This window comes from Vicugna pacos, chromosome 22 (assembly GCF_048564905.1).
Source record: "Vicugna pacos chromosome 22, VicPac4, whole genome shotgun sequence".
Taxonomy (NCBI): domain Eukaryota; kingdom Metazoa; phylum Chordata; class Mammalia; order Artiodactyla; family Camelidae; genus Vicugna; species Vicugna pacos.
This window is the reverse complement of record NC_133008.1, coordinates 32,367,320-32,383,016: the sequence shown is the minus strand read 5'-3', so window position 1 is coordinate 32,383,016 and position 15,697 is coordinate 32,367,320. Positions and strand designations below refer to the sequence as shown.

Sequence of the window (15,697 nt, the reverse complement as noted above, 5' to 3'; positions counted from 1 at the left end):
CAGCTGAGGGTTAACTCAGTTCTTAACCTGTATCACGTAAGTTAACCCCACGTTCACATTATCCCATCATTAACAGATGGGGAAACTGAGGCCCAGGGAAGTGGCGTTCCCAGAATCATCAAGCACAGCAGAATGTGCACCCAGGCAAGGGGTGTGTGACCGCCACGCGCTACTCCCAGAAGAACCTGGCTCTGAGGAAGGTGCGTGCTCATCTGTCTCGACCAGGCAGAGGAGTGACAGGGTGGCAGTGCTGGCACCGAGGGCTGCCACCTGCACTCACTGTGCGCCCAGCACGCTCCAAAAATCTAATTGGTCCACTCCTTCCGCTGCTGCCCCGGGGGAGGTACTGTTACCATTTCTGGCCCACTGTACAGGTGGGGACACTGAGGCATCCAGCGTGGGAGGCAGCCTGCCTGGCTGGGAGTGCCAGATCCCATCAGCAGAGACGTTCTTGCTGAACAAGAACAACTAGTTCTGAAGCCCAAGGGCCCAGCAGCCCCGGTTTCTGCAGGTACGTGGTAGGGCCACACCCAGAGGACCCGCGTCCACAGTGGATGCCCCGCAGGGGGACATGGGGACCATTCCCAAGGGACCAGGGTGATGTGGCTTAAACATGCATCGGCGGAGGCGGGGGTGGACGCCTGTGGGAGGAGGGAGGGAGAGGCAGCCAGTCAGGCAGGCTGGCCAGAGTCCCCAAGGGGTGAGACCCAGATCCAGCTGTTTCTGTCTCCGAACATCCCCTGTGAGAGGCTCCTTCCTTCCGAAGGGGACAGTGTCACATGGTGGGGGATGGATTCAGCATCTGTGGGACTCCCGCTGAGGACGCAGACCCCATCTCCGCGCAGAGGCCCTGCACAAGCCCACGGGGAAGGCCAGTCCACAGAATGCCTGGCCAGTCCGGGCTGCGGCTGGGACAAGAGTCCAGAGACAGGAGAGGCTGGGGGGCTGCCCAGAGCCGAGGAGACCCCCGGGGAGCCCTGGACCAGAGAAAGGCGGCTGTCAGACCCGGGTCCATCAGGGAGGCAGCCTTTGTGCAGGACAGTGGCACTGGGGCACCTAAGGCAGCAAACCCGGGGATCCTGGGGTTGTCTGCAAGTGTGAAGTGGTGGTTTCAAAATGAAAAGTTAAAAACCTCAAATTCAGTGAGCTCTTCTATTCCTGCTTCTGTAGGTTTAAATTTTTCATAATGAGTCATTTATAAATAAATACATAAATAGGTAACTGTCTCCTCTGCACCGGGGTCTCCCCTCCCTCCGCCCTCACCCCGAGCTGCACAGCTGACACTGGGGTGGGTCATCTTCTGCTGGGGGGGGTGTCCTGAGCACTGTGGGGTGTGGAGCAGCCTCCCTGGCCCCACCCACTCGATGCCAGGAACACCCCCAGTCATGACAAACCCAGACGTCCCCCACGGGACAGAGGAATCATCCCAGGTAAGAACCCTGCCTTAGGGGGAAAAGTGAGCCCCTGAGACAGTCAGGCTGGAGAGATGTTCCCGTGGGTCTCAAGAGGGGCACGGCTCTGAGACCCTCACCCCCGTTTCTGTCCTGCTGCGTGGGGCACACCCCAGCCCCTGCACATGCCGGCCACATCCTGCCTCGCTGGGGCCACAGGGACCCCGTGGGGGAGCAGTGTTCCCTTGGAGATGTGGCAGGTGGGGCATGTGTCACTCTGAGGGCCGTGTGGCCACACTGCCCCCTTGTCCAGCGGACCCCAGCATGTGGTGAGTGGGAGACAGTTTCCTACACCTCTGGGGGGGCAGGACCCAGAGCCTGACCCTGAAGCCCCTGCCTCCTTCTGGGGTGCAGCTTTGACCCACTAGCTCCCCATGGCCCCAAAGTTGGAAGGAAGAAGCAGGGACGCACAGCTCGGGTGTGGGGCAACCACAGTGGCCTCCCTGAATTGGGGCTATGAAAGTGGGGTGGGCAGGCAGGGAGGACTGCCAGACCACAAGCCAAAGCTGCAGACACTCCAGCTCTGCCCTCGCCCCCATCCTGCCAGCCATGCTGCTGGGCTGTTAGTGGGGCACGTGTCAGTCTGTCCATCTGTCTGCCTGGGCCCATCTGATTCTGGGGGGACTCCAGCACCCTCAGGGCTCCAATGGGGAGCTGAGGCGGGACCAGAGCAGGGTGGGCGAGGGGAATGAGAGAAAGGGGGAGGATGTTGGCTCCGTTTCCCTCTCTGTCAAACGGCCAAAACCTAGAGGCCCAGGAGGCGTCGTGGGGCTTCCACGGAACCAGAGCTCCCCGACAGCGCCTGGCCCACAACGCACGCACGTTCAGCCAGCGCGCGGGCACAGGTGACGGTGTCAGCGGGTGACCACGCAAGGGTTAGAGGAGGAACGGGGCTGAGAGCCCCCGCCCCGCCCTCATCCCGCCCAGGCTTCTCCACGGCTCAGTTTGTCCATCTACTAAGCGGGTCCCCTTGTCAGCTCCTCCCGCCCACCTCTAAAACTCCCGACCTCCAGGCCTGGGCGCCGCCGCCTCCCGGGAGCCCTCGGGGATACCAGTGATGCTGACCGCCGGCTCTCCCGCCGCAGACGCCAGCCCCTCTCTGCTGCCAGGGGACCCCAGTTTGCAGATGGCGAGACGGAGGCGCGAGGGCTCCCGGAGCTGGTGGAGGTCGCACAGCGGCTCTGCCCTCCCCTGTCCGGGCTCCCCGGGCGGGGGGAGGCCCGGCCGCTGACCCCCACGTCCCCACGTGCAGCCCGGGCGGCGGAGATCGTGGGCGGGCGGGCAGCCGAGCCCCGCTGGCGCCCCCCCACGGTGTCCCTGCGGCTCCTCCCGCCGCCCCCCAGAGCCACGGCCGCGGCGCCACCTGATCCATCCGCTCTCCGCGGACCGCCGCCCGCTGCCGGAACAACATGTGAGTGCGCCTGCGCGGGGCGGCCCCGCCTGCGCCCGCGGGGGGGGGCGGCGCTTCCCCGGTCTCACCCCCTCCTCTGTCGGGCCCACCCTCTCATTCCACCCCAGGCGGGCACCTCCCCGCCCCTCAGCCCGACGTGGACCCCTGATGCCCCCGGAGGGTTAGGTTCAAGCCAGGGGTCTGCCCCTCGGGGGCAAGATGCAGACGCGGTGTGGGGTTCTCCTTGGGCGGCGGGGGGAGTCACTGAGGGGCTGCAGCCTGACCCTCAGGACGGAGCTGGGGTCACAGGTGGGGGTCGGGAGCCAATCCTGTCCTGACCCTCAGGAACCCCGTGCGGAGCCCACCCAGCAGAGGTTCAGCCCCACTCGCGTGTTTGAGAACAACTGTCACCCGCAGGAGAATCTCACTGACATCCTCCTCCTGAAGGCGGGTGAGCAGGGCCCGTAGGGCCGGGAGACCGCCACCTACTGTATACCAGCCTCGGAGCCGGGGTGGACACGGCCTGGTGTAGGCCTAGTAGGGAGAGAGCCATGTCCCCCACCTGGCGGACTGTTCCCAGATACCCTCCCCCCAGCCTTGGCACCAACCTCACCTTCTCAAGGAGGTCTCCCCTCCCCCTGCTTGAGTGACAGACATTCCCTCCCCTGATTTACTGTTCACCGCTGGTCTGTGTTTCCCTTGATTATACAACTTACCATCCTCTTCTTGGCCCCTCCCACCCTAAAAGATCAGCTCCCGGAGGGCGGAGGTAGGAACCCCAGTGCTTAGCACAGATCCAAGGATACAGTTGGTGCTCAATTTGTGTTTTGTAAGTGAATGAAAGCAACAGAGACCCATGCTGCAAAGGGGAGGCTCACAGTCTTAGGGAATGTAAAACAGGCCTGGCGGACTTGGAGGGTGATCAGGGCTGACTCCCTGGAGGAGGTGACCTTAAAGTAGAGCCTGAGGGTGAGTGGGAGGAGCCAGGTGGAGGGAACAGCATGTGCAAAGGCCCAGAGGAGGCACAGCGAGATGATCGTCAGTGGGTGGATTTGGGTTGGAGATTGGGACTCTCTGCTCCAGCTGGACTGCCCAGCCACCCTCAACACCTGGGCTTCAGTGGCCCCACTCCCCCAGCAGCACTAGATGCTGCCCCATGGCACACAGTGCCTGGTCATGGGCTGGAGCCGCCTGGGTACCTGCCAGCTGCTACCCCAGGCCCTGTAGGAGCTCAGTGTCACGGTGGTCACCTTTCTGTGTCGGACGCAGGATGTGCGCACCTTTGTTTCCCAACACAGCCCCGGCAAATGCTTTGTACCAATGTGCAGCTCCCCGGCCCCGCACCCAGTGGCTGCAGGGACCCCCATGGGAGGGGGGCCGCGGGGGCCCAACCCCACCTTCCCACCTTCTCCTTGCTGAGCCACTTCAGGCTCTGCTCCCCGTCTCTCCCCTGGGAAGGTGGGCACACCCATTGTGAGGGTCCACAGGGGGCTGTGTGGACCGGCCTCGGCCCCCAGGCACAGAATGAACACTCCTGTGGTACCTGGTGATCTTTTTGTGGGTCTGGGGGCTTTTCCTCCTGGCCCCCTCTCGGACCCCAGGGAGGTGTGGATGGCCAGCCCAGCCTCACTCCAGGGGCCACACCCTGAATCTGGGGTCCAGGTATACAGCAGGGGGCCAATAAATGCCCACGATCCTCCAGAGGAGCCTTATCTCCCTGTCTCACCCACGTGCCTGTGAGAAAATTCCAGACTGGACACATTTCACCCCCAAATGGCCCCTTCCCCTGAGGTAGCCTGGTTCGGCTGCTCGGCCTGGCCTGGGTGACTGACCAACCTGCCCCCTCCCCAGGGGGCCTCAGGTGGTCCCTCCAGGCTGTGGACTCCTTCGTGATCCGGGATTGTGCCACCAGCCAGTTCCCAGACTTCTCTGTGTCTCCTTCTATGTAGACTGGATCCGCTCCGTGCTGAGCAGCATGGGGAGTGAGGACCCCTGAGCCACCCCCTCCCACTGGACCTCTGCAGGCACTGAGGCCCAGCTGTGGACAGAGGTGGCAGGTCTGTTCCCATGTCTGCGCCCCCAAGCCCTCCAGCTCCACTGTCGGGACCCAAGCAGCCCAGCCCCATGGTGCCGAGAATAAAAGGTGAAACACGCCCCCTGCCTCCTGTGTGTCCTTCCCACAGGGAGATGCAGGAGAGAATGGCCCAGGGGCCTCAGCATCCCAGTCCCCAAACCCTAAACTGGGATGGGGGTTGGAGCAGAGGCCTGGAGTCTGGAGGAGGGCCCAGGTCACAGTGGATCCCACCCTCCCAGAAGCCCACAGACATGAGTTCTAATCCAGCCCTGCCAGTGTGACCCTGGGCAAGTTGCTATCCATCTCTGTGCCTCAGTTTCCCCATCTGGAGATTTGAGTCACCAGACATTTCCCAGAACTGTCCGAAGAGCCCCACCCTGGCCCTGGAGGCAGGGGCCGCTAGAGGTCCAGGCGGTCATAACGTGGGGTGTCCAGGGCCTGTGGGACTCCTGATCCAGTCGGGGCAGGCAGAAGGACTACTAGCAAGGCTTCCTGGAGGAGGCGGCAATGCCTGAGCTGGCTCCCAAGGCTTGAACAGGAACAAAAGAAGGGCCGCCAGGCCAGGCGCAGCACATGTGAAGGTCCTGCGTCAGGACCAGCTTGTGGGTGTGAAGGGCAGCAAGGCACGTGGTGTGGGGAAGGGGCAGGGCCGGCATGTGCTGGGCCACGGGATGGACTGGTGTCTGGAGGAGAGGCAGGGGTCACTGGCAAGCCAGTCGTGGAGAGGGCGAGTGGCCATGGGAAAGAGGCAGCCGAGGCTCAGAGAGAGGGGCCCAGAGGCTGGCGGACTGACTCACCAGAAGTGGAAGGCAGCTCTTTCGTTATTGATTTACTCTGCTGCCACCTGGTGGCAGCATACAAATCCCAACGAGAGCGTGGATTTCTGGGCCGGCCCCCTCTAGTTAACCCTTTGACACCTCGGCTGGCCACCTGCGGGAGGGGCTGAGACTGGTTCACAGCCACACCAGGAGCAAGCGTGTGCTGAGACTGGCCGGCTGGGTTCCTGGGAAGTGTGTGCTGATCAGTGTCGGGGGACGCTGGGAAGTCCCTCAGGCCCAAGGCAGGGAAGTGGGTTCTATAAAAAGCCGAGGGCCTTTTCACGCCCAGCACTGGGGGTAAATGAGGTTTGCTGGAGGGAGTGCTGGATTGAGCCCACTGATGGGAAAAGGAGGACCCAGAAGAAAGCCGCCCTGGGTGTTTTCTGTTTTCTGTGAGTGAGTGTGTGTGTGCGTGTTTGAGAAAGATGAGTCAGAGGGAAGTTCGCCCAGCAAAGGTCAGACCCCGGATAGGGAGCTAAGGGTGGGGGTCCTGAGGGACCCTGGGTTAGTCTGCTGGAGGTTGGCTGGGTTGTTGAGATTCAGGGAGCAACACACCTACAGGAACAACAAGCAGGATGTTCCTCGGACCTGGGAGGCCTTCTGGAGAGCGGGGGTCCCCCAGCCTCAGGCAGTGGGGGAAGACACTCAGGGCAACGCCGCTCTGGTCCTGAACCAGAATGCTCCCTCCAGAGATGCCTGGCTCCACCCCACAAGGTAGTTTCCACCACACCCTCCGGCCCTCCAGGAGGTGGTTAATGGATAACAAACCCTCAAGATCTCACTTTCTTATCTAAGAACTTGACAAAGCTTCATTCCTGTAATCCTCGGGACAGATGAAAACTATTGTTGTAACTCCCATTTTACAGAGAAGGAAACTGAGGCACAGAGGGCCCAAGTCTGTGGCCTGAAGTCATGCAGTGGGCAAGCAGCCACTCCAGGATACAAGCCCAGGGTCCACATGCTTAACCCCTGTGACATGTGAGAACGGAGCACACGGCTGGTGCTCAATACATACAGCTCTGTTTAAATCTGTTCTCTTGGGAGGCACATCCCTCAAAGACACGGCCTCCTCCATTCTTCCCCACCCCCGGATTGGAGATGGTTGTGTATACAGCGGGTGCTTACTAAATGCTCTATGGCAACTTTAACTCAACAGGGTGGGGACCCCGCTAAGAGGGGAGGGAGGCAGGGCTGGCTGATGTCCCCAAACCCGGGGAGGGGTGAAGGGCCGACATCGAGTGCCTGCTGTGTGCTAGGCTCCGGGAGGGCCCAAGAGAGATGGGGGTTTGCTTGCCTGTAGCCACACGCTGAGGGGGGGTACCCAGGAACACGCTGGACTCCAGCCCCAGCCCCACCCCGGGTGTCCCTGGGTGCCCCTGCTCTCCAGTTCCTGCAGATGGATCCGTTGGTTCCCTCCCCTGAACCTTGCTCCCAGCCAGGAGAACGTTGCTTCTTGCGACAGAACTGGCTACGCTTGCAGCTGGAGCTCCCTGGGGGAGGCAGGAAGCGGACAGGGGCCACAGGGCTGGGGGCTGGGGGCTGGCCCGGGGGACCCCATCTTCATTGTTCGGCAGGAATTCCTCCAAGGTCCAGGCTGAAGCTCTCAAGCTGGGGTGGAGTTCCATGGTCCAGCCTCCAGGCCTGGGCAGGAATTCTTTCCAGGCTGGAAGGGGTTTCAGTGAAGCTCAAGGGGTGGGGTGGGGTGGGAAGGGTCCTTTCCCAGAACCTCCGAGGGCCGCCAGAGTCTGAGTTCCCGTTGTAAGCAACAACCAAAGAGTGCTTGGAGGTGGGGAGGGTAGAGCTCAGTGGTACAGCATGTGCTTAGCATACATGAGGTCCTAGGTTCAAACCCCAGTACCTCCATTTAAGAAAGAGAGAGAGAGGTTGGAAATCAAGACCAGGAGAGAGACTCGAGACTCAAAGAAGATTCAAGTCCCCACCATGTCCCTGGGTAGGCGACTCACGGGGAGGCCCCCTGGGTGCACGTGGGGGCTGCTATTACAGGGCTCCAAGTGAGCGGAGGCACGTGGGGGGACCCAGCCAATGTCCTCTGGGCCTAGGGTGGCCAGATTTAGCAAAAATACAGGGCACCCAGTTAACTCCACGTGCCAGATGAAGACTCACTCTGCAGATAAGCACACCCTGTGTGATGGTGGGGATGTGCTTACCCTGAAAACTAAGGTTTATCTGACAGCCCAGTTTAGTTGTGCCCGGATCTTGCCTGGTTGCCCTCCTGAGCCAGCCCCCGCCTGGCACTTGTCCTGCCCCCACCGTTCTTCCCAGCACCCACCTCGTCCCCTGCATCCCCAGGATGGGGGGAGGAAGTGGGGGCGCCTGGCCCCACCGTGGGGCAACTGCAACGGCCTCTGGGCATGGGGGCTATAAGAGGGAAGGGTGGGCAAAGGGGGCAGAGTCACCAAAGCCCCCGCCCAACCATGACCCAGAGCTGCAGACCCTCCAGCCCTGCCCTCGCCTCCGTCCTGCTGGCCATGCTCCTGGGCGGTGAGTGGGGCCCGTGCCTGTCCCTGGGCATCCATTCCTGCCTCCCCACTTGCCCTGGACCCTCTTGGCCCCCTCATCCTCCCGGGGAGTGACAGCTGGGAGAGGAGGAGACTGAGGGTCTGAGTGGTGAGGTCTGAACAGGGGCAGTCACTGGGCACTCTTCAGAGCCTCCAAGAGAGTGAAGTCCAGATCCAGCTGCACCCTGGCAGGGGGACCGCTCAGGCCCCCTCTCCACCCAGTGGGTTCCCAGTGGGGGTTCAGGGCCAACTGGCCCAGGGCAGGGTTTCCCTGCGCCACTCACTGCCCGCACGGCACTTGTCCCCAGGCCCCGCGCTGGCCTCAGAGATAGTGGGGGGCCAGCCCGCCCGGCCGCATGCGTGGCCGTTCATGGTGTCCCTGCAGCGGCGTGGAGGCCACTTCTGTGGTGCCACCCTGATCTCACCGAACTTCGTCCTGTCAGCGGCACACTGCCTGAACGGCCTGTGAGTGTCCCCCTCGTCCCCACCCTGTTTCCAGCCCGCCCACCATGCGTGGGGCCAGGATGGCACTGCCGCCTCCCTGCTGGGCCCGGGGTTGGGGGATCTTCCGGCACAGGCACGAGGGTCTGCAGGTCCTGCTGCTCCCAGGTTGGGGGGGGTCTCTCTACCGCTCCCCATCCCAGGGCGCCCCAATCACCTCCTGTCCCCCCTACCAGAAACTTCCGGTTGGTGCGCGTGGTGTTGGGGGCCCATAACCTGGGGCGGCGTGAGCTCACCCGGCAGACGTTCAGGGTCCGGCGGGTCTTTGAAAACGGCTTCGACCCGCTGAGCCTGCAGAACGACATCGTGGTTCTCCAGGTGCGCGGCAGCTGGGGGCAGCCATGGCAAGTGCAAAGGCCCAGGGGGAGGCTTGCGGAGGGCAGGGAAGGGGCAAGGGGCTGGGGGACATGGTGGAGGCAGGCCTGGTGTCTCCCCGCCGTCTCTCTGTGCCTCAGTCTCTCCCTCCATAAGACCAGGAAGTAACCCCCAGCCCCTCTGCAGGGCTGTTGAGAGATCAGAGATGACAGCAGGGAAGCTCGGAGCAGCTGTCAATCAACACACCACTGTGATTTTGTGTGCCCGCTGGCCAAGGGCAGGGACAGTCTCCGTCTCTGTGAAATGCGGCAAAATCCCCCACATTAGGTGGGCAGGAGACGGGAGGGAGAAACCTGCCCTCCCGCCGCTGCACCTGCTGTTTACTGCACTCGAGACACGTCCAGGGCCACCCAGGGACACGGTGGTCGTTCCCACCTTACAGATGGGGAAACCGAGGCCCAGGGTGGGCGCCCCTCTCTGGAGTATCTCAGGACGATGATGGAACTTCAGGCAGGGAAACCGGGGCCTAGAGAGGCAAGGGCTGCCGCTCACCGCCCCCCGTGACGTGCCACTGCTGTCTCTCCCACTGCAGCTCAATGGGGCGGCCACCCTCAACGCTAACGTGCAGGTGGCCCAGCTGCCTGCCCAGGACCAAGGCGTGGGCGACGGGGTGCAGTGCCTGGCCATGGGCTGGGGCCAGCTAGGCACGGACCAGCCGTTACCTCGAGTCCTGCAGCAGCTCAACGTGACCGTGGTGACGGCCCTCTGCCGCCCTGCCAATGTGTGCACCCTGGTGCCACGCCGGCGAGCTGGCATCTGCTTTGTAGGTACCCTGTGTCCCCCCAACCCCTACCCCATCCCCACCCAGGCTGCAGAGACCAGGACTGCAGCCAGACCCCTGGAAAGACATCCCCATCCTGGGCAGTGGGTGGGGCTGTGAGGGCAGGGCCTGGAAGCCCTGCCCCCCAAACTTGTGTGACTCCGCAGGGGGACTCCGGCGGGCCCCTGGTCTGCAACGGGCTGGTCCACGGGATCGACTCCTTCGTTCGGGGGGGCTGCGCCTCTGGGCTCTTCCCAGACTCCTTTGCCTCCGTCGCCACGTTTGCAGACTGGATCAACTCCATCATCCGCCGCTATGGGGACAGTGCCCACCCCTCTCTCCACCCCAGGAACCCCGTGGGCAGAACCCCCTAGAAAGGGCTGCCCCGTTACCCACCTAACCTGCGCCTGGCTGAGCCCTTCCCACATGGCATCACGCAGCATCTGTCACAATAAAAGCTCTCTGTTTTGTAGAATATCTGGGTGTGTGTTGGTTGAACACCTGGAAGTCACAAGTCCTCTAGAGAATGTTTTGGGCATGGCACGAGTACGCTGCCACCAGGTGGAGGCAAATTCAGGGCATTGGGGTAAGAAGTCCTTTTCCTACCCTCCGCAAAAGGATGCTAGTGGTGGTTTCTGGTTCCCCCTCCTGTAAAACATAATTAAACCAGCCTTGCAGGTGGCGGGGACACAAAGCGCTGCAGCAGGAGTCCGCCGCGTGCTGACGAGGCACAGAAACCACTGCGTCCCCGCAAGCGCACACACATCCCTTCCTGTCTCCAGCCCTCGCGGCCCCGTTTTACAGAAGAGGAGGTGCAGAGAAGTGTGAAGTCGCATTCAGGAGCCTGGGTTCCAGTCCCAGCTTTGTGACTTTGGGCAACTTGCTCCCTGTCTCTGAGCCTCAGTTTCCCCATGGGGAAGAGTGAGGTGCTGTCTAGGAAGGATCCGGACAGGAGCTGGGGTCCCAGGCCAGCCTCAACCTCACTGGGTGGGGAGACGATCTCTCCTCCACCTCCCCAGCCTTCGCCTTGGTGGGGTCGGGGGCGGAGGGCGGCAAAGCAGAGCAGGTATTTTGCAAGGAGTCACCTAGCCCCAAAGGAGGCACAGCCTGGGGAGGTGACCAGCCAGTACCCTCTTCTGCTTCCTTGAGCCTGGGAAGGAACCCCTGGGGACCACAGGCGGGGACCACAGCACACATGGCCTCTCTCATCAGGCGGCTCAGTCTGGTGGTGGGGGAACAGCCGCCCAAGCGGGCAAGTGAGAGAAGGGACGCCACCTCCCTCACCCTGCCGCCACAGCGCAAGGCGGGAACAACCCCCCCCCCACTCTGTCCCCCGCCGCTCTCCTCCCAGTGGGCCCCACCAGCCTGGGCCGCATGCCAGGGTCTTTACTTTTGCTGTTCCCTCTGCCCGCCTGCTCTCCCCACCGGGTGCCCCCTGGGCACACCCCACACACACACATGCCCACTGCTCAGAAAGGTGACCCACTGCCCTGCAATTGCTTTTTCCACTTAATACTACACTCTTTCCGCGTCAACAAAGCATCCGGGGACACGCAGGGTTATTTATTGAACCGTCCTGTCTTGTTGGGTCATTTCCAAACTTTGTTGCAATTTCCAATACTCTTACACAATCTGGACTCCACATCCCAATGGGCTTTTGGTCAGTTTCTGATTTTAGCCAGGAAGCATGTTAGGATCTCACCTGTCACATTTGTTACGTTGTTTCCTGTTTTTCTCTGTACAAGTGAAATAGTCCACCGTGAAAGAAAAAGAAGGAAAAGTAAAAATATTGCACTGTCCCCACTGGGTACGTTCGAGGTCCCCTCCCACTTCTGGCTGCAGGAAGCACCTCTCTTAGTAGGTTCAGGAGATGCTGACCCACCACCCCAACTTACAGAGGCCATGTGACCCAGGTTCCGCTCATTGGAACCTACCAGCTCCTGCCCACAATGAGTGTTTAGGAGCGTGAGATCCAAGCTCGGCCAGAGACAGCCTTGAGACGTTGCCTAGAGGGATGGGAAATTTGCGGAGGGGCTCCTGAGGTCACAACGAGGGCGCCTGGTGAGGAGAAAGCCATCAAAGAGGAAAGGGGGAACCAGAGGCAGAGACCTAACATTGTTCAGGTGCCTGGATCAAGCTACACCTGAAGGTAGACCAGGAACTTTCCATTTAAATTTCCTTGTTGAAGGCGCCTCCCCTCAGTTCGACTAGATTCTTCCATCACTTGTATCCAACAGTTTTTCCAGCTGCCCTACACGCTACATTTCCAATATTCTACTTGTTGGGGTGTCGAGTCCCAGAGGCACAGCAGACCTTCCCCCGCCCCCACCTGACCTCTTCTCCAAGTGTCCAGAGGAAGAGAAAGAAGGGAGGGGCAGAAAATGAGGAAATGAGTTGTTTACAAACTGTGGTCTCCGGCTGCTGTTGCGAAACTCTGGGGCGGGAAGGGCACTCTGGGGATTCTGGGCTGGGGGGCTGGGGGGCAGTTCCATCCCTCTGCTCTGCCTGCTGCCCACCCTGAGGGTCTGCTCTCCACTCCTGGGCTGGGCCTGGGCCAGGCTCAGAGGCAGGCGGCACGCCCAGCAGCCTGTCTACTCTTGGTACAGAACCCAGCAGGAGATACCCCCAACCCCACCCCAGGGGGGACGGACAGGAGGCTCCTTTCTGCCCAGCTGGGCCTCTGCCCACTCGGCAGACAGGGCCTGTGGGAGCGCCCGCCCTCTTCCAGCCTCATAAAAGCAGCCCCAGCATCCCGCCTGGGTCAGTGTCGAGGCCCCGGCAGCACCATGGCGGGCCGCTCGCTGCACCTGGCGGCTCTGATCCTCCTGGGAGTGGCCGTATGTGGTGAGTGGACCTGGGCCTGGTGTGACAGCTGTGGGGGCCACTGGCCTGCAGGGCAGTCAGCCAGGGGGACCCCTTCCATCGAACACAACTGTCCTCCAGCCCCACTGAGTAGGCAGAGAGGTGGCGGTGTCCATGTGAACACAAGGCTCTGAAAACCAAGGACTTCTCAAAATTTCGACCCTAGCTTTCTGCGCACAGTGAGCCTAACTCTACAGTGGAAAACCCGCAGCCCGAGGGGCAGCTGGCTGGTGGGGGTGTGAGTTTGGTCAGTCCGTTTTTCTTACGTTCAGTTGGAGCCGTTGGGCCGGACGTGTAGGTATGGAATTTGCCCCAGACTCTGTCCCTCAGTGCCACCTGTCTTCCTGGGCATTCCTCCCTGGGCCCCTGGAGTTTGCAACTCTGGGAGGATTCCAAGGCTGGTTCTGTTCTGAGGGGTGCTGGAGCTGCCTGGGGGTAGAGGGGGAATCTGAGGGCTGGGCTGCCATCACCCCTGAAGGCCTCACGCAGACCTGCCTGCCTCCAGCAGCACAGCCCCAAGGCCGGATCCTGGGCGGCAGAGAGGCCAAGTCCCACGCGCGGCCCTACATGGCCTCGGTGCAGGTGAACGGCAAGCACGTGTGCGGAGGCTTCCTTGCCGCGGAGCAGTGGGTGCTGAGCGCCGCGCACTGCCTGGAGGACGTGTGAGTGGCCTGGGGCAAAGTTCCCGAAGGGGGTTTTGGTGGGGCCAGGACGTGGGTCTGATGCGGGCCTACCACACTCCCAGGGCCGACGGGAAGCTGCAGGTGCTCCTGGGCGCGCACTCCCTGTCGCAGCCGGAGCCCACCAAGCGCCTGTACGACGTGCTCCGCGCAGTGCCCCACCCGGACAGCCGACCTGACACCATCGACCACGACCTCCTCTTGCTGCAGGTCTGCTAAGTCTCTCCGCAGTCCCCACTCCTGCACTTGGGGCCCCGCGCCCGCCCCACCCTAATGCCGGCTTCCGCCCCGTCCCCCAGCTCTCTGAGAAGGCCGTGCTGGGCCCCGCCGTGCAGCCCCTGCCCTGGCAGCGCGAGGACCGAGACGTGGCGGCCGGCACACTCTGCGACGTGGCCGGCTGGGGCGTGGTCAGCTACACGGGCCGCCGGCCCGACCGCCTGCAGCACTTGCTCCTGCCGGTGATGGACCGCGCCACCTGCAACCTGCGCACGTACCATGACGGCACCATCACCCAGCGCATGATGTGCGCAGAGAGCAACCGCCGGGACACCTGCAAGGTGTGCGGCGGGGCGCGGCCGAGCGGGGGAGGGGCGTGATGGAGCGTGTGGCCCGGCGAAGGGACGGGACACAGAAGGGACTGGCCCGCGGATGGGCGGGGACTACAGAAAGGCGGGGCGGGAGGCGGGGCTTAGCGCGTGGGCGGAGTTTGCACCGACCAGGATCCAGGAGTGGGCGTGGCCCGAGACAGGTGTCGGGGCCCCAGATGGGAGGGTCAATCACGGGACAGGCTGGGTGAGCGTGTCTGGCCTGACGTCAAGGTAGGGCTGGGAGGAGAGGTGGGATCTGGACGAGGGTATGTACGGGGCCCGGGCTTGGAGAGGGCGGGGAGTGGGGGCAGGGTCGGAGGAGGAGGCGGATGGCTGAGCCTGGGACAGGTCCGGGACAGAGGGGGCGGAGCCAAAATCCGGGGAGACGGGGCCTTAGTGGGCAGGGCCCTGGGAGACTGAAGCAACTCCCGGCAGCTCCAGCTGGGAGCAGGTTGCGGCCAGAGGGACACGCGGAAACGCAGCGGGCGCCGGTGGAGCTCACCCGACACGGGAGGGCGGGCCGGACGCCTGCGGCCGGGCCTGCACCAGACCTCACGACCCCACCCCACCCCACGCAGGGCGACTCCGGAGGCCCGCTGGTGTGCGGGGGCGTGGCCGAAGGTGTGGTCACCTCAGGCTCCCGAGTCTGCGGCAACCGCAAGAAGCCCGGCATCTACACGCGTTTGGCTAGCTACGCAGCCTGGATCGACGGCGTGATGGCTGAGGGAGCGGCCGCCTAAGGAGGGCCTGCGGGGCGGCGGTCACGGGGGTGGGGCCGAGCAATAAAGTCAACCCTTCCTGCATCCAGCCTGTCTGTATTGACTGCGCGCTGCGCGCGGGAGCAGACGGAGGCGAGCCAAGGGGGTGGCCGCAATCAGCAAACAAAAGCGTTTGCCCTGGTAATGCAGTGCCAGGAGGTGAGGTGACCGAAAGGCTGAGACGGCGTGTCCGGCGGAGGGACCTTCGGAGGCAAAAGTCCAGGGAACTGACGCCTGTGGAGCTGCCAGGAGTTGCTTCACACCTCTGCCACACGGTGGCGCCCTTACTCTTCCCTGGAAATTGGAGGAGCCCCGAACCCAGGGAGGGGCCCACCTGGGGGTGGGTGTCCACTGGGTCCGGGGAACGTCCAGCTTTCCCTCTGCTCCCCAAGCAGAACGTGAAGGCCTTCCGTGTGCAAGATCCCGCTCTAGGCTGAGATTGAGGTACACAGAGAAGTTGTGTTCTTATGACCCAAGTCCCAAATCGGGAAGCAGGCTCAGAGAGACCGGGTGACTCTCCTGAGGTCACACAGATGCTCCTGAGCAAAGCCTGGAATTGAACCCGGAGCTATGGCGCCTGTGCTCATAGGCACCTCTAGGTGCTGCCAGGTTCACTGGCTGAGGAAAGCGGGAAGGAGTCCCAGAGCAGCCACACTGACTGGGGGGGTCCAGGTGATTCACTGCCCTCCTGGGTCTCACTTACACTTCTGGGAGGTGACAGAGGGCCCTTCTCCCACTTGGATGAGGGGCCACTGAAGCCCAGCCCCTAGTAGGCCCCAGGTGTTAAGCCTGGTCCACTAGAGGAGTCCCTTTGGTTGAAAAAGACAGAGGGTCTGAGAGGTGAAGCCCTGTGCCCCACCAGGGACTGGAATCGGAACCTGTGGCCAGGTTTCATTTTCCTGTACGGAGGGTTCAACTGGGA

General features: G+C 62.5%; 2 protein-coding genes and 1 long non-coding RNA gene across 5 annotated transcripts; all 3 read left to right on the top strand.

Moving 5' to 3' along the window:
* Positions 1–2,018: 2,018 nt before the first annotated feature.
* LOC140688522 (uncharacterized) lies at positions 2,019–4,995 on the top strand. The gene is made up of 3 exons (XR_012063271.1): positions 2,019–2,862; positions 3,187–3,292; positions 4,791–4,995. It is a non-coding gene; the product is annotated as an uncharacterized lncRNA (long non-coding RNA).
* Positions 4,996–7,674: 2,679 nt separating this feature from the next.
* On the top strand, positions 7,675–10,279 carry LOC102529857 (neutrophil elastase). Of its 2 annotated transcripts, XM_072947040.1 has the most exons (6): positions 7,675–7,688; positions 8,186–8,235; positions 8,561–8,717; positions 8,930–9,071; positions 9,661–9,891; positions 10,056–10,279. In XM_072947040.1, the coding sequence occupies exons 1-6, from the start codon at positions 7,675–7,677 to the stop codon at positions 10,260–10,262; spliced, it is 801 nt and encodes a 266-aa protein (XP_072803141.1). In that variant the 3' UTR covers positions 10,263–10,279. The 2 variants fall into 2 exon arrangements, with proteins under 2 accessions (XP_072803141.1, XP_006206672.3); XM_006206610.3 differs by lacking the exon at positions 7,675–7,688 and having other exon boundaries at positions 8,169–8,235.
* A 2,294-nt stretch (positions 10,280–12,573) lies between these two features.
* Positions 12,574–14,820, top strand: CFD (complement factor D). 2 transcript variants are annotated; one of them, XM_006206442.3, is made up of 5 exons: positions 12,574–12,732; positions 13,256–13,412; positions 13,496–13,640; positions 13,730–13,987; positions 14,596–14,820. In XM_006206442.3, exons 1-5 carry the CDS (start codon positions 12,675–12,677, stop codon positions 14,755–14,757), a joined length of 780 nt encoding a protein of 259 aa, XP_006206504.1. In that variant the 5' UTR covers positions 12,574–12,674; the 3' UTR covers positions 14,758–14,820. The 2 variants fall into 2 exon arrangements, with proteins under 2 accessions (XP_006206504.1, XP_015096707.1); XM_015241221.3 differs by having other exon boundaries at positions 12,576–12,732; positions 13,259–13,412.
* Positions 14,821–15,697: the final 877 nt, after the last annotated feature.